General features: G+C 32.8%; 2 protein-coding genes across 2 annotated transcripts in view; both read right to left on the bottom strand.

The window, feature by feature from the left end:
- Positions 1 to 58: 58 nt before the first annotated feature.
- LOC138332086 (uncharacterized) lies at positions 59 to 2,497 on the bottom strand. The gene is made up of 3 exons (XM_069280036.1): positions 2,470 to 2,497; positions 1,420 to 1,608; positions 59 to 1,201 (listed from the first exon to the last, which is right to left on the bottom strand). Exons 2-3 carry the CDS (start codon positions 1,595 to 1,597, stop codon positions 999 to 1,001), a joined length of 381 nt encoding a protein of 126 aa, XP_069136137.1. The 5' UTR covers positions 1,598 to 1,608; positions 2,470 to 2,497; the 3' UTR covers positions 59 to 998.
- Positions 2,498 to 2,538: 41 nt separating this feature from the next.
- Positions 2,539 to 22,896, bottom strand: part of LOC138330707 (uncharacterized) — a 64,537-nt gene continuing 44,179 nt past the window's right edge. Inside the window, exon 3 of the mRNA XM_069278242.1 lies at positions 2,539 to 2,741. Coding sequence (XP_069134343.1) covers positions 2,539 to 2,741 — 203 coding nt within the window. The remainder of the gene's footprint in view (positions 2,742 to 22,896) is intronic.

The following is a 22,896-nucleotide window of genomic DNA, read 5'->3' as shown; positions in this document are numbered from 1 at the left end:
AATTAGGCATTGATTTACACCGTCTTTATAGCCGAAAACGGAAATCTTACCTGGAGCCGACAATTTTCCTCCTCCTTTGGTTAAAGGGTTGATAACTCCTCCTTCATAACTTACATCTAATGCTCTATGGTAATAGCACTTCCGTATTATGGATCAAATATTCGCTAAAGAAATCTTTTCACAATACAAATGGCCTCAGCAAAGATAAAAAAATAAAGATTATCTATGATGAATGTATTTCAAATTGTGAAGTAACGCACTGGCTTAAAGACTATCGGGGTAAAGGTAATACGCTAAAAGGTCCATTACAAGGTTACATTTGGTTTTATTGGTTTAATGTATAGTAAAACCCGGGTCATCTAAGGACAGTTCATCAAGATATGGAGGTGGGAAAAAGCCGAAGTATCGGGAAAAAAGCAATCGACTAGAGGTCAGTACCTTGCAACTGCCCAACATGTGATTTGAATTCGTGAGGCAGAGATGGACTGCTTGTGATAATACAAATAAAATAAGTTCATTTGCTTAAAAGTCATAACAGCATGTTTCATAAACATTTGTTCAAAATAATATTTTATAACACATATATGGGTTGTCTGTAAAATATCACATCCTTGGTGATTTTTCCCCACAATTGTAAAATATCATATCCTTGGGGATTTTTCCCCACAATTGTAAAATATAATTTCCTTGGTGATTTTTACCCACAATTGTAAAATATCATATCCTTGGTGATTTTTACCCACAATTCCCATAAGAATCCAATATGGCTTCCGAAAACTGTCACTGTGAAGGCCTGAATGTTGAAGATAGGACTATTTCTTATATTTTCACACATGCGTTACCTTATCTCTTCGTGTCTGCCCACTTATTATTCAGCGATGTTTGGAATGAACCCATAACGCACAGAAAAAAACCTCCTTGTAATACTCCGTGACTGGTTATGGGAATACCTAGTTCTCATATCGCCGTAGTATGCTGTCGTATTACTTTGTCAAACGTTAATTCCCGCAGATTGCGAATAGTTGTTCCTGACAATCCACACTGGCCAAACCCGTCTCTGTCAACATGACGCAGTGACCTTGACCTTGATCTGGGTTACCAGGAGACCAGAGGTCACTCTTGATAACATCTCCTATATCTCCTGTGTAACTCCAAACTGATGATGTGTAAGTTCCGGCGACGAAGAATCGGAAATCATGACCTACAATACATTGTACCACAAAAATAAAAACATATATAAAGTAACATGCATATTACACTCAATTACCATTAGAAAATGTTCTGATGAATTCTACAATTCAGTCTATAATCGTATGATGTGTTTTGAGCTCACTGAAGATTTTGTCATTTTTATATTTTTTGTATTGTACTTGATAAAACACATATCCTGCATCTGTTATCTAAAATAGTTGCACTTACTCAGTACATAATACTTGGCGATGATCCTGTTCAGACCTTCCATCTTAGTTAACGTGTCGACAACCATCAGACGTGTGTACATTGAGGTACAGGTCTTTGCTGCACTTCCCTGATCCTGTCTTACCTCTACGATGTTATACAAGATGGCGGCTTCCTGATCCTCTCTGTAGCCGTACATGTCCAGAATGTCTGTGGAGAATGTATAATGCTTCGGTATTAGTAATCGTATGCTCCAAATATTCATTAGTATGCGCATCCTATGATTAGAATGAGCTGTTTCCCAAAAAGACACCAGATCCCAAGTATGCAGTAGTTTATACATACTATTGTTAATGTTTACACTTACAATTTGTAATAATTCACCGTATGAATTTCACGTGAAATTCGTTGATTTTGCCTCGGTTCATGTGAAATTGGCGTGAAGTATAATTACTTCTGTGTGGATCGTGATTAGACCCGTGTGACTCTATGACTGTCAGAAACTTATACTTTAAATTATCCAAATCATTTCTTTTTGAATGTATGCAATGTTTTGAAATAGAGTCATGTCTTGCCGTTGACACGCAAACATATTAAATACCATATCAAAACTTCATTATTCATTTGAAAAATGGTTATAAGTATGGCAATACAGTATTTATTTTTTATTAATGCAATTAAAATAAAAAATATGGATTGGTACCCATTTCTAGTCCTTTTTCATAATATTTAAATAATTTTCCGTCTATTCCTAAGTTCGCCCTGTCAGGAACGATAACCATGCAACAGCGGTAATGTTACGGGGGGCATCATTACTACACTGCTGTCTGTCACACGCGAAAAATATTTATGTGATTGCAACGACGTGTCTTTCTTTGAATAACTTGACTGGGCTCGGAATTTGGCGTTTATGCACAGTGTTTCCTGAAGAATTGGATAATCCTAATTCCATTTTGAAACATAACTGGCCAAATAGGTGTATGCATACAATTAATATCAAATAATTACAAATACTGGTTGTTATATAAGTTACATTTTCTCATTATCCCTAAGGGGGAATGATAATCACACCTTGCCTGAAGAAAACTTGTATGCTGGGAGTGACTGGGAGTGACGTTGACGTGTTCGATGACCCAGGCACTATGTCCTGTACAGCTCTGCACACCATCGGCGTTCTGGAGAGTGAAAGACATGCACGTGTTTAGCTTTGCACATGTTTAGCTTGTGACATGCCTTGGCACAGTCCACAAAGGAAAGGCTTGTTGTGAGGGGACCGACCACTGCCTGTGATCCCATATCCCCAGAAGGCAGCGAAAACTTCCGTTTGAACTGACTGCCTCTACCTGACATAAACAATTCATCATGCGTAAAATACATTCAATTATATCCAGGAACAACCACTACAAACAGAATATGGAAAATAACTAAGAATATCAAGGGAAAACAATGTTTCTGATAAATGCTGTATAAAATAACTGTTCTCAGATCGGTTCGAAATAAAATATCAATAGAGAAAAACTAAATCCCACGCATTGAAGGTCATCACGTATTGAGGGTCGCCACGCCCACAACATAGACAACGCCCAGTTATAAACTGTCATGAATATTGATGAGTTATGCCTACACAACATCCGGTTCCTGTTGAAACAACATGGCGAGCAAGGCGACCGTCCGTGTTTTTGCTTGCGAGGAAGCGTTGACAACGGAGGCATATATCTTCACGTTTAGATGGTAAGAAATGACATGTGTCATTTTGATTTCATATTCACATAGGACAATTAACTGAAGGCAAGGCTCGAGGCCTTTAAGGGCGCAGCCAGATGTTTAAATATGAATCGTGCATGGCATAGGAAAATGACTGAATGCAAGGCTAAGTAGTACTGTAATTTTCCCGTTATTTTTGATACCATTCATTTATTTAAATATTAAGGTGGTTCATGTACAGTGCCAAGAAAAATACTTTTGATCAAACAAGTATAAGTTCATAAGTAATTTTCACCATAAAGCTGACAATGCAAGTTGAAAGGGAAAAAACCACTGGATTTCAAATAGCCCCACTCTATATCTTCTTGATTTCTTTGGTCGGCTTTCGGGGACCTACTGTTCTCTAGCGTGTATAAAAGAGAAGGCAAAAACCTGTTTAACAGACCACATACAGTGCAATCATAAAGGTGTACATCCTTAATAATCCAGGGGTTCCAATCAATTATGATCCCTACACCCCTGGACTATCTCATTGTAAAACTGAATGCTGCTCAGAGAAAAAAAATCTGAACCAATCATAGGTTTGATTGTTGACTGCAGAGAGAGTGACGTCACAGAGTCAACCACAGTGTACCGTTATACGGCTCTTTTAATTTGCACCAATGGACTAAATTAGGTGTTCTGTACTGTTGCCTCCAGTTTTACTATGAGATAGTCCAGGGCTGTAGAGATTGCCACGTCACTGACAATGTATTCAATGTATACTTACGCCTATATATACATGACGGTCAAATAATTTCGAAAGTGGTTTGAAAGTTGTGCAGTCTATGAAATCTAATGGTATTATCGTGTTGACAAAATCACTTGTATTAAAAAACGTCATGGCATAATTTTCATTTGTTCGCTTGTTTCAAATTTATCCGTCCGAAAGATAAATATTCATGGCGCCCGTTAACATTCTATTTATCTTCCTTCAGGATGGGCTTCATATCAACTGTATGTCCAATCTGGTAACAGTTTATTGCTTAATTGCTTATTGCTACGAAAAGAAAAGATGCCAAAGGGAGACAACTCATGTAGGATTTGTACAAATACTATACAAGCCTATGAAAACAATCCCAGACGTCAAGCAGCTGGTGTTATTTGTTAACCTAATTTTTTTTTGAATGAATACATAGTTCCTCATATTTAAGTTTGGAAATTCCAAAAATTGAAACCTACCTACATACATGCAAGATTTTTGGTCGGGTTCACCAAACCAAAACATATTTAATGTTGCATTATCGTATATAGGTCCATTGTACAAGTAAATAATAACAGTAAAATACATGTTATGGGAAGCGACAATCAGTGACTTTTGAAACCATTATTTACAACTGAGAGATATTTTTTCCCTTTAAAATGTGCGTTAGGTTCACAGTTTCATGGATCATAAGGTGGTCTTAAATTTGAATTCAACTTTTTGAATTATTTTTAATTACAATGACTACAGATCAGTTGATAATAATATTTCATTGCTTTTAATGTTATTTTTATTCATTGAAGCATTGGATCTGGAAGGGAAGAGGATCAGGTTTCAAGATGTAGGCCATTCTTCGTTAAATGTGGAATATGATGGCACACCATTCATTGTTCTCAACAGTGAGGGTTATGAATGCCAGCATGGGCCAAATCATCAAGTTGTAAGAATTTCGTCTGTTGTACATGTACACAAAGTCACCAATTTTTGCTATTTTGTCCAGTCTATCATTGTCCACCATGCATCATGTGTAGATTTTTTCTTTGAATTGCTAGTAGCTGAAAAGTTCTCCATTGATTTGAAATGGATATGGACAAACACATCCTTTCGGTAAGATCAAGAGATTTTGGTGACATTGTCCCTGACAGAGTCTGGATGGGGATAGCCAATGTAATAGAGGAAAACAAATATAAAATTAGTTTTTTTGTATTTTAAATAAAATTGAATACAAACATCCTTGGAGGAAGATTAATAGATTCTGTATGAATAGTCACTGTGAACCACTTCGGATGTTTTTAAACCCTATGTGACTACTTATCATAAAATTTTTAATGTAATTTAACCACTTCAGTTAACACAGATGTTTAGGAAATTGGCTTAAGGTTTTGTATAATTGTTGACTCCAACCCCTTGGGGCAAGATGAACTGGAGCATTAGGCTGTATAGAGTAAGATTCCTTTTACAATCTGTTAAGATTGATTTTTATCCAAATATAATTTGAAACATCCTTTGGGGAGGGTGTGCTGTTATCAAATTTCTATATACAGTGATTCTGAACCCCCATGGGGCAGGAGGGATTGGACTCAATTTGGGAATTCAAAGAGGTTGTATTTTTCATTGAATTGTAACAAAACCAGCAATAAAATATGATTTACACACTAATATACAATGTACAATGTACAAGGTACAATGTCACCAGTAATACAATAGCGTTCACACAGATAGAAAGGAACCATTAGTACACTCTAATGTTCACACAATGGTACAAGGGGACCATTAGTACATTGATGTTCACACAAAATTTCAAAGAAATCATTTATATACTAGGACTCACACAGTAGTGTAAAGAAAACAGTAGTACATTACTCAATTTGTTACTGTTTTTCATCCAATTACATAATAAATTATCAAATTTCAGGATAGTAATCTGTACATAATTATTGTTACCGAATAGTAATTTTTATTTTCTTAAAGTTTTTAAAAACTTTAATAGCTTGTTTGTTCCATTATGATAATTGAAGGCAATTTAAAGCAGTAATTCTTAGTTTTTATGTACAGACTTGCTCTACCCAGAGTCCATAGACTTGTATTATGATGTTATACATGTACACGCATATATATATACAGGGCAGGGCAAAAGCTGATTGAATATGTTATGAAGAGGTGAAATAAAGTTAACGTTACAAATACTTTTTCATTGTCAGAAAAAGGATTTGCAAAGCATGAAAAGGACTACTAGGAAGCTGAATTGTCCAGCTGTGGTTAGGATCAGACGAATTATTCAATTTCCTGAATATAAGGTAGGATTAAGAAGGTGCACCAACTGGTTTTGACCTCATATTTGCTCCCACTGAAGATGGTAGTTTCATGAAAAGGGAGACAAATAGTAACATTTTCGTGCAGACGCTTTTATTATGGCAGATGCCTCAAGCACTTGAAACATTTGAATGACTGTCATATAATTTGTGACATTTTGCTGAAGAAGTAGGCTTTGAATTCATGAATAAATTATTTTATTAGTTTTAAAACTAACCTCATGAATACCTTTATAAACAATACAGTACTATTTTATATTGAAAGAAATGGAAAGAACATCGTTATGAAATTCAAGATAAAATAAATTGACATTTGAGTTATATTCTAACAGGAAAACAAGAGAGATAACTCTGTTTTGATGATAAATCATAACTGACAAATGAAGGTTTGAAGTTTAAAAAAAAAATTAAATCTTGGGAAAATGTGGTTCAATTTTCTTGAAAATATACATAATAGAAGCAAATATGCCTATTTTCATTTCATTATTTTTCTATAGCAGTTAAATTTCACACTTTTGATATATTTTCTTTTCTGGGCACAGTTTTTGGTAATTTACTGGCATAGCTCACCATATCTGTCAAACAATACATATCATAGAATATTGTGATGAAAATTTTTATTTATGGGTTGATTTTACTCTGTATGAATGTTCGATTTCATGCACAAGAAATATAATTTGATTATATTTAATAATATATATTGATTATAGTTGATATATTAAAAATGAAAAATTAAATAAAACAGTTTACAAAAAATGGCAGGTGTAATTTATTACAAAATTTGACAGAAGATGCATATTATAACAACATTATTACTTGATAAAAGAAATATAAATAACATTGAACAACGGGGAAATTTTGGGGTATGTGAGACTACCACCTTTAGTTATCTCCCTTAATTATGCATTTAGTTTCAAATGATGATTGAATTTTCAGTTTTAATCTAAAACAGATGAATCACTGACAACCAGGTAGCTCAACGGTAGAGCATCCAGTAAAAGTTTGGGTGATCTGGGTTCGAATCCCGGTCTGGTTATGCATTTATCTGCCTTTCATTTTTTATACAATACATGGGAATTTAATGAAGAATTTAATCAAGAAGGAAATGAACATGGCAAAAAGCTCACCTGTGCCTGTCCAGAACTTTTTCTGAATAACTTGGTTGAATATGACTTAATTTGGCATGGAATAGTTGATATAAATGATTGCTTGTAAACTATAAATTGGATTGGATCAAATAAGTCATGAAGATTCTCTACTACCAAAGGACTGAAAATGTGCTTTGTTTTACATTGTATGTATTTATAATGTTACATTGTATGTACATGTGTATGAATGTATATTTAATTATTTAAGTATTTTGCTCTGTTGTCTCGCATTACTACAGTGTTAATCTTGTGCCATTATCTCAAGGTATAATTACAGTCTGGTCACATGACAATATTATTTAACATTGTAAATACGATAACTTGGATAAATATTCACTCAGCTTCATGAAACTATACATGTATTTACACTAAACTTTGAAAGATCTCCGACAAGTTCGAAAATCAGCATGATTCGACAGTAATTTAAAGAGTTATTGCCCTTTGCAATTATAAATATTGAATGTTGTGAACATGATAAGTGGAGTACAAATGTAAATATGCATGATCCGAGCTTAATAAAACTTGTCATATGGACTAACATTGGAAATATCTCGAACAAGTTGAAAAATCTGCTTGATTCAACTCCAACTTATTTACAGAGTTATTGCCATTTGCAATAATAATTATTGAACCTTGGGAACAAGATAATTGGAGTTAATATGCACCAAGCTTAATGAAACTTTGTGTGTAGACCTATTAGATGCATGTTCCTATTTCGTTAACAAAAGAAATAATAAATTAAATATATAATTTGTATCAAATATCAGGTGAGTGTAAAGGCCCATGGGCCTCTTGTAATGCTTTACATACTAACAGGTGTTTGAATAATTGCATAAATTGCATAAAGTCTCTATTTATTATGTATTTTTAATTTTGCAAGGTCTTTTGGAATAGCTTTGAAGTTTTAATTGGTTAAGGAGCAAAATTGATAATACTAGTTTTGATGAAAATGGATAGTTTATTTATTGTTGCTCCGGACCACTTTTTTTTTAAAATATTGCTTTAAATGATATTTGCGTCCATAAGTCCATAATTGCCTAAATAAAGGAGTTGAATTATTATATAATTTTCAGACTTTTTTTTTTCTTTAAAGGGACAATTCAGTCTAAGAGTACCTTAAAATTTGCATATATATGGGAAACAAACCAGTTGCAATGGAAATTAGACTAGTGGATTTTACTGTGATATGCCAGAAAAGTCCACATTAGTGAAATTTATGTGAATTGTTCAATCTTCAATCGAACCTTGGCTCTACCAGTGTAATAAAGATTTCTTTGTCTAGAACTACTGAAAACGCTATTGAAGTAGTGTGTTTACGTCATTAGGTGCATGTTTTTGATGCACCAACTCCCCAGTGGTTATGTATTGCATTTGATTAACGTAAGTGATTTTTGCTCGGGTATGGGTACAGCATACAAGTTCATGTTATACCTGCTTAAAGCATGGCTGTGATGTCATCTATTGTTATAGCTTGAGGTATAGTCAGAGCAAAGTCTACTATTATCACCTACTACTGTGGAATAGTTACCTTTGCTGTATACTATTCCACGGGAAAAGGTAACTGATGAACTGGTGAACATAGCTTAGCATGTAGTCAGAAATACATCCTCATTCACTAAATCCAGGTAGAGATGGATTAAAAATTAACCTATTTACTTGTCAAGGTTGTCATGATGTATTTGTAAACTTATTTTCATAATACCGATATATACAATTTTCATCATTTCATTCAAAAATAAATTTCATCATTTTGTTCACAGCCTCTGTATTCACAATCCATAAAAGAACTAAATTTAACAAATCCAGAGAAGAGAAGATTAAGATTAAATTCCATGAGACAAATGCTGAATTCTCTGCCAAAATGAAATTACAGATGCAATGCTTGACATGATTTTTCCATATTTCGTTATCCAAATCACTTGATATTCCATAAAAACTGCATCTATCAAAAAAATGTACATTCCATCACTTTTCATGAAGATTAATCCACAAGGAATACTTTCAAAAACACACTATTTTGTCACACGATGTCACTTTTTTGTGTATGTATATGTACCGGTAGTATTTTGATCCAAAATATTAAGGTATATATTTTTTTGTTGTTGTTGTAAATTTGTTTGCCCAAATCACTTTACATTTAAATCCAGAAATCATCACTACTAGTACTGTGTTCAAAATCTGCACACAGAGCTACATATGTATGGTCCTCCATGTTGAGCTGTCCTCGAACATTTCATTATCTTGACTATTCCACAGTTTTCGGTGTTTCTCCTATACTTAATCGTATTGATAAACGATTTGGAATTTTAACAGTATCAATCAAAATACTCAAAAATGTCGTGGAATTTGTCAATATTTCTCGTTACCGGTATATATTTCATAAGGAATGTAGAACAATACATTTATGTCATAGTTTTCTTTGTGGTTATACTGTATAACAGAATTAGCCTCGCTGAATTGTCTCTTTAATGTGTGATTTATAAACGTAATGTTTTTGTTTGACATGATTTGAAAATGCATGTTTTTGTTAAGGAAAAGATTGAAATTACTTTCCATGAAGATAGGATTAATGATACAATACTACTTCAAGGGATTTTGGTTGCTCAAGTGTTGAAGGTGTTCTGATATGTTTTACCTGAGTAGCCTTCCACCTAAGGGTTGAACATTGCAAACCCAAGTGAAGAAGTTGCGAGGTTATGACCGTAGATCTGAATTTTTTCTTTGGGTACTCTGGTTGTTGATTTTACAGAAAACATCAATAAACTAGACTATTAATTTGGCTAGATTTCGATAGAGAACATTTTGTTTGATGTAGTTGATATATAGCAGATAAATGGTGCCAACACAAAAAGGTCCCGGAGGCTGATGTCTGCATCCCTGAAATCACAATTCAGTGAGGCTACAGAGAAACGTCTGAAGATATTTGCCTCTATTCCATCAGAGGATGCTCACCAGAATCATCCCACAGGAGAGGTAAATTGATTGAACTAGAAATTATTGTTCGCATTTGTAGCCGAAATTATGTTTTCATTATCTATTGATTTGTTTGCTGCATGCATTGAATATCTTCTTTACTCTCTGAAATGAAGGTTTCATTCATTCATTCCAAAGGCTTTCTGCTTTAATTATATGTGAAAGAAAACTGTAAAATAAAACAGGGTAACGATAGGAGTTTCAATAACTGCCATGTTGATAATAGTAACTGAGTTCATGAAGGGAATGTTGAATTAAAATCTTAAAGTGCTTTACTTTCATGTTTGTGAACTGCATTGTTGTAAGATGAATTCATATTGTAGAAATGATGTGCATCTATGAATTATCATCGGTATGCTACATTTTCTGTACTTAAACACAATGTTGAATTGATGTTGAAGTGTTTTTCAGGTGAAGAGTTTTATATTATTTGGATGGTCGTAGTGCATTAATTGTTTTTTTTTTTTTTAAGATTGCTGGATACACACAATCACTTGATAAAAAAGTGATTTCTAAAATAAAATCCTTGGCTGAGGAGGGGCACAGAAATGTGTCTAGTGTAAAAATTTTGGTTGACAAATATGTAGAAAAGGAACTGGCACCAGATTCCAGTAAAGGAAACAGGAGTTTCCATCCAACATCTAACTATGTAAGGAACCACATTGACCATGCAGTGGTGGGAGGAAGGTGGGTTATCATACAAATATTTATTGATAACACACATGTTATAATTCTGATCGGATTATATTGTATATATTTATAGTACTTGGATACTTCAAATATTACATTCTTGACAGTTATTTGTATATCATAAAATTTGTAATAGACACTCGCTGAAGCTAGTGTTTGTAACGTTCAAGAAATAAGAATAGCAGAAGCACCGAAAGGAGCGGAATAGTAAAGATAATGAATTGTTCTATTGAACTATTCATTATCTTGACTTTTCCACAGTTTGAGATGTTTCTCATATTTTAAACATGCCATCGAATTTCACCGGTACTCTCTACTATTACCATACATTAGTATTTTTAAAATATTTCACAACTCAAGGTAAACCCATATAAGACCTTGAGATCTTTATTTATGATGCATTCCATTGTCTTACTAATCATGATTTGTATGAACTTCTTGAAAGATCCATGGACAAGTACTAAATGGTACTCAAGCCCAAACATTTACTCATTGACAATTTAGTTTTCACTGTTCAACATGGAGGACCATACATATATAGCCCTGCATGCAGTTTTGAACTCAGTAGTGATGATTTTTTAATCTAAAGTTTTAAAGGGCAAAATATGACGTAAATGTTTGTTCTACATTCCTTATGAAATATATGCCAGTAACAAGAAATATTAACAAAATTTCCACGACATTTTTAAATATTTTGTTGGATACCGTTGAAATTCCAAATCGTTGATCAATACCAATAAGCATGTATAACATGTAATGTACCCATACCTGGGCCAGAGTCACATGCGTTAAACAAATGCAATACAGAACCACTGATGAGTTGATGAAATCATTTTTAGACAAGTACATGCATCTAATAAACACACTACTGTAAGAGGGATTTGAGTAGTTCTAGACAAAAAAATCTTTACTACACTCGCAAGGGCCATGGTCCGGCATACAAGATGTCCAGCCACAATGTGTAATGGCGGACTGCAAGCGAGTTTGACCATTTCACGTACATTTACCTGCAGTGGGCTTTTCTGGCATATCACCGTAAAGCCAACTGATCTAATTTCCATTAGAACTGGTTTGTTTCCAAAATATGTGCAAATTTTGATAAACTCTTACACTGAATTGTCACTTAAATAGATGCCATTTTTACTAAATATGAAGTGTAATTTCTTTTTGAGAAAGTTGTGCTGTGGTATTCCATCTAAACATTTCATGGATTTATTAAATTGAATTATTAGCTGGGTTAGGGATAGAGTGGCTGTGGAAGAAATGATAAAATTTCTTTTGGAAAGAAGTGACGAAAATTACATAGTTACATAAAAAGATACCAGGTAAATAAGTGTAAAAATACATCACAACAGGTACCTAGGAATTATCATTGTTGAAACTTGGAAATCTTGATTTGTTTGTTGCTTTCATATTACTATTGTGCCATCTCTCCCTGGATTTTATTAATGTAAATTTCCTAAAGGAATATGGATATAATGTTGACTACGTGATAAGTTATGTTCACCAGTCATTAAATTCGCCTTTAACTGTAGAATAGTTCACAAACTATTCCACAAGAAAAGGTAACTATGCCACAGTAGTAGGTGATAATAGTCGACTTTGCTCTGACTATACCTCAAGCTAAAACAATAGATGACATCACAGCCATGTTGTAATTTAATGAGTGAAATGAATATATCTAACAGTAGTTTGTTGTGTAAAATCTATATATACATAGCCTTCAGATTATCTTGTTTAGAGAAAACTCTTTCATCTCCTTAATAGGATCTTATTATATGTTATATATTTATTATTTTATATAGTCTTCAGTCTGGGCAAGAGGACCAAAATGAGGTAGCAAAAATGATAGACGATGTTCAAAGTCAGCATCCAGAAGACAGCTACTTTTTTCGACCTGCGTAAGTACCGTCAGTAAATAAATGTTTACTAATTAAGTGAAAATCTGCTTTATTTCCCTAACACACAAACATAATTACAAAGTTACTGGAAATAATCTCTTTAACTTGAATTTTTTGTATGATTCGAATGTTATCTGATCTAGCTCCCATGGTTTAATTATATTTTGAGTTTCAGAACTGATTATATACACAACTCCTTCAAAATATTCAGATATCATACTTGTTACTATGTCCAATTTGAAAGAAATCATTGGGTAGTCCTCAATCCAAAATTTTATAATCAACAAGTCTTTCAGTTATTGAAATAAGATTTTGCCTTATGCCATCAAAACAAGGTTATTTTCAAATTTGGTAATACAGGTTCATGATGTTTGGAGTTTTGTCCATAAAGAAGAATAAATTTTGAGAAGTTGAACCAAACATATATTCACTCTGTCTCTCTGTGTGGTGTAATAGTTATCTATTTGAAAATGATCTTCCTTTTTTTTGGCCCTGCAGGTAGGGCGTTAGAATTGTAGCTGTCCCTATTGCATGATCGTAAAAGGCGACTAAATTTAGGATCATATCTTTTCTCTTCTTCCTAACTGACTTTATCTTTCCTAATGCCTCCCTTGGCACCGCCTCACTTTTGGCCTTGAGTTGAGCGTTCGCCCCTGTGAGGAAGGCTCTGGGTTCTGTCCCCTGGCCGAGACACACCAAAGTCTATAAAAGTGGTGGTTTCTGCTCCTGCTTAGCGTTCAGCATAGAGGGAGTGGGACGACTGGTTCGCCCGTTGTCAGTATAATGTGACCGGGTGGGGTGTGTTGCTTGGTGTCTTCGGCGGCATGCTTCAGTGACATAGCACTATAAAAAGGGCAATAGTTCCACTATACAAGAAGACACAACACGAACATACCGCAGTCTCCCAGTACACTCACCTCGCACAACATACACACAACACACCGCATACATGGGAGGCCGTCCTTACATGACCATAGCTGTTAATAGGACGTTAATAAATCAAACAAACAAACAAACAAAGACCAGCTTCAAGGCCCAGTATATATTGTTTATATGTCTTTAATTTGTTTCATTATTTGTTTCATTATATATTCAGACTCTGGTGACTGTTAAGACCCATGGGCCTCTTGTTAATTTTGAATTACTTTGAATGCTTCAACAATAAACGATATACTCTGCCAGATGCAATGAAAAATGTGACTAAAGTTTTGTTTGAAAGTAATGCAGTGCTTATAAACAAAATAAAATGGAAATCTCTATTTAAGGATTACTTTTGACAATGACAGTTTACTACAAAACATCATTTAAATAGATTCAGAGAAACTGAAATTTCAAATATCATTCAATCCTAATCAAAGACATTGGTGACATAGTACTCACAGCACCATTCCCAACCTTTTATATGATAATAAAGGCACACTTGTGTGAAAGACATAAAGGTATACACAATGAGCAACTGTTAGATATAAATATTTCATTATTGTTAGTGATATCAGTGTTAATTGTACAAATGATTTGATCTTTCAGATCATTGATGCATACCTTTCACTGCTATGTAATGGTACTAACATTCTACACATAAGTTGTGTGGTAGCCACAGCATCATTCCAGGGACATGGACAGAGGAGCTTGTTTTTATCAATGGTACGCAATTGTTCAGCAACGTTAATCCATAAAGGCTCTCAATAAAAATGTGATAATTTGAACGCTGTTTGTAAATGATAAAGTAAAGAATGAATTGGAACATGATTTTTTAACTCAAAATTATCTGTAGCTAAGAAAAGGTAAATTATGAATTTAAAAATATTTGTATTAAAATACATGAATTTTCCCATTTCAAAGGGATGTTATGTATAGGACATTTAGATACTGAAGGATAACACTGCATTACAGGAAAATTTTCAAAAGTATGATGCCTGCATTGCTGCCGTGAATGAAGGAGGACACCACTGGGTTTTACTTGTAAGTATTCCTTTTGACTTTATAGGAAAATGGGTTGAGGTAGTGCCTGTAAATGTTGTGCATTGTTTAAAAGAGGGCTTTTTACGGATGTGTCTGATAAAGTTCTTCTATCAATAAATCAGTAAATTATCATAATAATTTTGAAGCTAATACATTAACACATTACTATCCAATAACACAAAACTGCTTAGTGTAATCTTTGTTTTGTCATAAATATATATATCATATATTTTATTATATATATATATATATATCCGGTATTCATAAGTAAAAGAAAAGAATAACACAAATACTGATCAATTTCGCTCTGTCAAAAGAAGCTATTCAGAATATATTAATAAATGTCGCCATAACAATGATGAAATCACAAATAATGAAATGGACCTATTAGAGCCAACAACATCTTACAATGGCAAAAAGAAAAACAAATCATTACATACTATTTATATTTAGTTTAAATGTGAATTAATTAATTCCAGTTCTTGTGATTCCCTTTTAAATACGATCCGGTGATCATAGTTTTTAAATGTGAGTTTATAATGCAGTAATGATGATATTATAATGTTCCCTTTGTAAAATCTCTGATACCATGAAAATGGAATGAAAATAATTTGAATTAATTCATTTGTTTCTGCATACCATTGCTAGATGTTGTCATTGTCTTTTATAGTTACATTTCATTATTTGTAATGTCATTTGTGAAAAGCTCAGTTGATGGGGCTAAAGTGCTCAACAGTTGTGTCATAGTTCTGTTTTATCTATATCATTGCTATGCAAGGACAATGTACTTTGTTACTTTAGATGTATTAATATATCATATGTATTCAAATATGTATTCATCGTTTGTAAACATATGTCATTAATATATTACATGTATTTGTGTGTATATAGATCATTCAACCACAACAAAAAACACTTATATACATGAACCCAATGGGAGAGAACAAAACTGTTTGTAATGCTTTACTACAGTTTTGGTGGTATGTAGAACAGTATTTGTTTCAATGTTGAATTAAATTTTGAAAATTAGCAATGAAATTGTATAGCGTCATCACCAAAAACATATCCTGGACGAAAAATTTATTTATGGAATAAGGAAAATTTCATTTGTGTGAATCAAGCAATATTGAAGCATAAGATGTAAAAGACTGATTTCAATTTTGCTGTTCAACCAGAAACATGGCAAAATTATACAATTTTATTGGCATACTGTTTATAAATCATAATTGTCTTATAAATCCTTTAAGGGTAGTCTCCATTAAACATACTCTTTTATCTAGATATGCCTTAACAGCTGCAGGGCCTAAATTTCTGTGCATGCGTGTACGTGACATATTGTCATATATGTAGCAGTTGGTAACTTGTACATGTACAGAAAGCAGTATTTATCAAACAAATCTGCTGCTGAACTTAAAAATCATTAGAGCATTGTTGTTTGGCATTATAACTTTGAATATGGGTACAAACACTGCAAGTTACAATATTAGTTCAGAATTAATGAGACTACCTTTAAATTTTATTTTATTTGATATACTTTGAATGGATAAACTTTAAACTTTATCCTTAAAAACAAATTGCATTACTTTTTCAAAAATATTTGACCTATGCTGCATTTACATGAAATACAAAAACAAGATTTGGATTGTAAAGTTTTGATATTGCAACTATTAACCGTTGATTTACAAGAAAGTTTTGAGATGTAGTCTATTTAATTTAAGTATATTGTCATATGAAATTAATATATCATGTTAAATTACTGAAATATCATGCAATTTGTCTGATGAAATTCTGGTTACACGACAACATTGCACACGACTTGCCAGCGAGAATGCACTGTAAAAATATTACACCCATACATTGTCTCAAAATAATCTTGCACAGATAATTCAAGACAATGTCAAGTCAGTAATTAGGTAATTATCATGATCATAGCTGAGAAAAATTACTACTAGACTAAGTGTGTATCATAACGAGTTGATTTTTTATGATCATAATTTCCTATTGCGTTTGAAAGCCCCATCCAAACATCTGTATCTGTATCCGTATGTGTTTCGTCGTAGATCCCGTTGACTGTTTCTTTCACGACAGTGTTCATTAGAAATGAAATGAACACAAATTACTGAAATATATTGATACAATTAGTTCTTAAATAATGCATGGTAATAAATATATAAATATCCAATAGCAGGTTTGTTTTGCATTAATATAAATATGTTTTATTTAACTAGCATGCTGGTTGGCACGAACGCCCCAACCTGTCTATAAAGGAAACCTGTCTATAGTGACTGTTTTTCATTCTCCCCTTCAGTTGTCGTTATAGACAGGTTTGACTGTATTTTGAAAGTTGTTTGTTTTGTTATCAATTTAAGTTCAGATATGAAGGGTGATTGATAAGTTTTGAATATATATTGACAAAGTCTAAGGATTTTTTTTCAGCTTTGTAATTTCTTGACATTTTTGTGTCACAGAATTGGAATGCTTGTGTCATCTGATCACTTTTATGGAAGCAGTAGCACTTTAAAGATAAAGCAAAATAGGTTATTCCTGCTGGAAAGTTGATTATTTATGTTCTATAATTAGTAGTGAAAGGTTAGATTAAAGCGTAGCAGAACCTGAAGGGTAACACCTGTTTAGGAAAGTATGTCACTAATGCAGGTTAAAAGAAATCATAAAATTAAATTAAAATGCTGAAATAGTGATTGAAAAAAAAAACCAACAAAACTTACGGAGCCTGAATGCGTTGTTAAATTAAGCCAGTGCTCTTGTTTACAATTGTCCAACTGGCATGGCTCACATCTGATTTGAAATTTTTATTTTTTGGCCTGATCTTGATATTTATTTCTATGTCAGAAATTGCAAAACGACCACTAATGGTAACAATATTCTGCCACATAATTAGACAACACAATTTATAGAAGACTTTCTGGATGGTCAAGGAAAAAACTGTTTTAAAATAGGTACTTTGGTTCTCAAATATTGTATCTATATGTGAATTATAAATGCAGTTCTGATTATGTATGTTATGATGGGGAAAAATGCAACATATAATGCATTAATGCTGAGAACTTCTCAATTGCCCTTCATATTACTGCCATTTTTGTTATGAGTGCTTTTTGTTAATCGGGCAAATTTATGGAGCCTATCAATGTTATCAATATATTTGATAAATTCAACCAATGAGGCAATGTGTAAAAGTCATGAATGATTATTTAGTTAAACAAAATAATATCAGCCTAAATGAAAAGATATATCAATTTTGTGTTGAAAATTTAATGAAACAAATGAAGAAATTAACTAAATTCCCAGTAATAAGAGAATATTTTTACGCAGTTTGATGAAATGTAGTCTTTAAAAGTAAAAGTCTATTGAAAAATAATGGGTTTTTTTCCAGATATTGTCTTTTTTCTTGTGTTTCTATGTACCTGAAGATGGCCAAGTGGCTGAAAATTTGTGGAAGGGAAATTTATACTATTTAATGCTTATATATATTCTCCCTCTGGAGAACTAGTATTTGGAAGTATTATCTTGTATTCTATATAATGAACTTTTTTTTAATGACACCTAGCATCAACTAAAAACTTCAATGTATTTTCATAGGGAAATAACTTTTGAAGTAATTTTCGTTTACAGGTTTGTAAGAGTATTTGTTGTTGCAATGTACTACTTTCACTTTTGTCTGTTAGTAGTAGAAATGTATGATAACATCAAAGCATAACTAATTTATGAGAACTGGAATAATTATAGTTGTTCGCGTAATGTCATTCTTGATATGGTGTGTTACTTAGATTTCTTTTTTGTCTGCAGTCCAGTCTTCCTTATAAACATTAGTTTGAAAAGGTGATGAAGAATCTTTGTAGAATTTCACATGTCTTGTAAATATATTGTCTTTATCTGAGTGTCTTGTAAATATTTTGTATTTATCTGAGTGGCAATGTAACGTCATGGGTGTTTTCGAACTTCTTCATTTCTTATAAAAAATTGAAATTTTGATTTGAATATTGTGAATTTAAATATTGTAACTTTGATATCAATGTAACAATTTTACATTGAATGCACAATGTTTATAATTGATCAAAGTCTATTTTAACTTTTTAGCAATTTCATCAATGCCGATGATGGTACAGGCCAGCAGTGGACAGTGGAAACTGTGCAACATGCCAAACAGTTTGATAGTTTATCTTGTGGAGTTTAGGTTTTAATGTAAAATGTAAACAGTATTATAATCAGTAAATATGATTAATTCTTTTGAAGGTATAAGTTAGAGAGTAATTTCTATAAAAAAAAAATAAAAAATAAAAAAAAAATTTTACATATGTTTTCATGTTCAAAATGTGCTGTAGTTACAGGGAGATAATTGGAAACTTAGGTATTCTGATTTGTAGCTCATTGGTCCAAAGGAGAATGAACTTCTACACCAAAAGGACCGAAGGAAGTACATGTTGGTGTCGGAATGGCATCATTTATGAAGTTGCTTCGTTCTTGTTATAAGTTATGAGTTTCTTGTAATTTCCAGTTTGATGCATAGTTAGGTTGTGAAAGTTGTATACATGTAAGTATTAATACTGGTAGATAGACTTTAATATCTACTTTCTACTTTTTTTGCAAAGTTTTGAAAATTTTTATGTTGTCGACGTTTGAACTGTTTGCTGAAAACTTCAGTAAGAAGGTGGGATACCAGTTTGAGTGGTCAAGAGACGACATTCAAAATGAAAGGAAGATATTAGCACTGACAATAATGAGATGTGGATATGGTTTGTTCCTATGCTTATTATCATTTTTGTCTCCCATCTGGATGGCCTGTCATTTTGAATCTGCCCACTCATCCTACTGTTTTTATAATTTCACAGTCGTAAGCACCATGACAAGAAGATGTCACTTGAATATATTTATTTAGGATGAGTTATTAAATACAGTCAATTGCGTCTTAGGTCATTTGACCCGAAGGGTCAGGATGACCTATTATCATTGTGCGCCGTCCCACATGGGTTTTAACGTTTCCTTTGAAAACCTATAACACAGTTGACAGTTGCCTGAAAAGTTGCTGGCATTGTCCTAAATAAATGTTATTTTTGAAGTCAATTTGAAAGCCAAGTTGGTTGTCATTGCTGCCATCATTAAAAAAATTTCATACTTATCATCAAAGTCTATATATATTTGATTGGTATATTAACTTTTCAGCACTTCCACTACTTTGATTTTATTTAGTTCATAACAACAAAAGTTATCTCTCTTATTTTTGGATACCCATATTGAAATATTAACAGACAATTTATAGCATTATTCACATGATTGTCAGAAAATGCAACGGTCAATGACAAATCGCCAGCCGTTAAAGAAACAGGTGCGTAGGATGTAAGTATTTCTAATCGATGCAGAATGTTTTGAAATATATATTGAAACATGGAATTTAAACCAGTGCGTAGGAAGACTGTTTGTCTGATTGACAAAACTTTTCTGTGCTTAATTTATCTCCTTTACTGAAATCTATTCATGGACTCACGGCCACATGGTCGCAATGGTTATGAAACCTAATATTTAGTGTATTGTCCATTTCCATGCGATTTTAAAAAGTTGAAAAAGCATCAACTATAATGCGATTTGGGTAGTTATTGGGAACAGCATGTCAGAACATATTGCTTGCAAATTTAATGACTTAATTGTGGTGCAATTTAATGATGTTGACTTTTTTTCAGAGATGTTTGTTTGTTTGTTTGATTAATTAATGTCCTATTAACAGCTATGGTCATGTAAGGACGGCCTCCCATGTATGCGGTGTGTTGTGTGTATGTTGTGCGAGGTGCGTGTTTCGGGAGACTGCAGTATAATCATGTAGTGTCTTCTTGTATAGTGGAACTTTTCTCTTTAAACAACAGGAAACTCCAGTTAATGAAAATGCAACGGTCAATGACAAATGGCCAGCCGTTAAAGAAACAGGTGCGTAGGATGAAAGTATTTCTAATTGATGCAGAATGTTTTGAAATATATATTGAAACATGGAATTTAAACCAGTGCGTAGGAAGACTGTTTGTCTGATTGACAAAACTTTTCTGTGTTTAATTTATCTCCTTTACTGAAATCTATTCATGGACTCACGGCCACATGGTCGCAATGGTTATGAAACCTGATATTTAGTGTATTGTCCATTTCCATGCGATTTTAAAAAGTTGGAAAAGCATCAACTATAATGCGATTTGGGTAGTTATTGGGAACAGCATGTCAGAACATATTGCTTGCAAATTTAATGACTTAATTGTGGTGCAATTTAATGATGTTGACTTTTTTTCAGAGAAACAACAGGAAACTCCAGTTAATGAAAATGCAACGGTCAATGACAAATCGCCAGCCGTTAAAGAAACAGGTGCGTAGGATGAAAGTATTTCTAATCGATGCAGAATGTTTTGAAATATATATTGAAACATGGAATTTAAACCAGTGCGTAGGAAGACTGTTTGTCTGACTGTGCTTAATTTATCTCCTTTACTGAAATCTAAAGAAGTTTATATATAATGACGCTATAAACTTATATTTATTTCATGGAAACAAGAAATAAGACGTATTATTTAACACCTACAATTTAAAACAAATAAAGCTTTGATTTACACCACTGTAACACTATAATTCCATATGAAAGTTTCTTTTGTTACAGTGTCGCATGAGACCAGGAAAAACCAAGACAGAGGTTGTAAAAAGGTATGTGTCTTCACATGCGTGTTGTACTTACAGTTATGATTTACCTGGCCTTAATGTTTTTTTCACTTACCTTTCGTTCCATTGATACTTTAATTTCGTTTACAATTCTTAACATAAATATCTCTATAGTAAACTGGATATTTAACTCACCAAATGTTCAAATACTTAAACCGTAACAGCATTATGAAAAAATTCAAAATTGTAGTGTTAAAATTCTTTCCATGTTCAAATGACCAATGTACATATGATATTACAATAGTTCTCTAGAAATATTGCTTCACCACATTATTTATATATGTACATGTCAATTACTTCTTTCATTACGAAAGACAATATGTCTTATATTTGACAGAGGAAACGCGTCTCATATGTGTACCCAAAGATAAAAAAGAATGCTTACACATTTTGTGTCTGCAAAAGAAAAAATGATGGCAGGTAAATATACCACCAGTAACAAAGTGTGGGATGGAGAAAGATTTTCCACCCATTATCCTGGTGACGACATGAACATGCATGAGGCAGTATATAACGGCACCTATACGACTTTCTAGTTCAGCAATTAATGTAATAGTGAAGTATATAGATGTCTCAATTTCATCACGTCACGTGATGAAATATCAATTACAATAAATAAACCGGAAATATGTTTTGGATTTCCAATCATATACAATTTCCATGCAATTAATGATATATATTTATCCAATAACGGTATCATTATTATGTGAATTGAATACCATGATAGTCGAATAAGTCAAACATATTATTTTAGAAACTGTTTGCTGACAATATTTCTCTAAATATCTGAATTTAACTTTTAGAAAATATTGGCAGTGTGAATGCTGTGAAGACTGGTATCATCCAGATTGTCTTGGTTTTGATGAATGGCAGGAACCGCCACATTTCATTTGTAGAGAGTGTCAGGTACTACATTGTACTACTTATCTCAAATATAAGCTATTTATTTCAACCCGAAACTTCGCAATTTGAAGGTTTTTCATTAAGAATGTGTTTAAAAGTATTTTCCAATTTTGAATTAGGGGCTTTTCATAAAAGCATCAAAAATCATTTAATCATACGTGATTTGGCTCAAACTTTTAAATGTGAACACAGCCTGGCAACATCACTTTATCTTTGATGTTTTTTGGCTTCGTTGCCTGTCATTGAGATATCATTGTAAAATCAATACGTTTCCGTTAATACTTCAATGATTTCTCTCTAGGTTGGAACAAAGAAAAGGAAACAATTTCAAGGTAAAAAGACACTGTCACACCAAAAATCATATTTTCATTTATCCTTTGACTACGTATATTATAAAAAGATAGTGATAATATTTCAAATAAAGTATTAATATTCCTGTGTCACAATGCTCAAAATAA

This window comes from Argopecten irradians, chromosome 9, assembly GCF_041381155.1.
Source record: "Argopecten irradians isolate NY chromosome 9, Ai_NY, whole genome shotgun sequence".
In the NCBI taxonomy this organism is placed as follows: Eukaryota; Metazoa; Mollusca; class Bivalvia; order Pectinida; family Pectinidae; genus Argopecten; species Argopecten irradians.
This window is presented reverse-complemented; position numbering and strand designations above follow the sequence as displayed.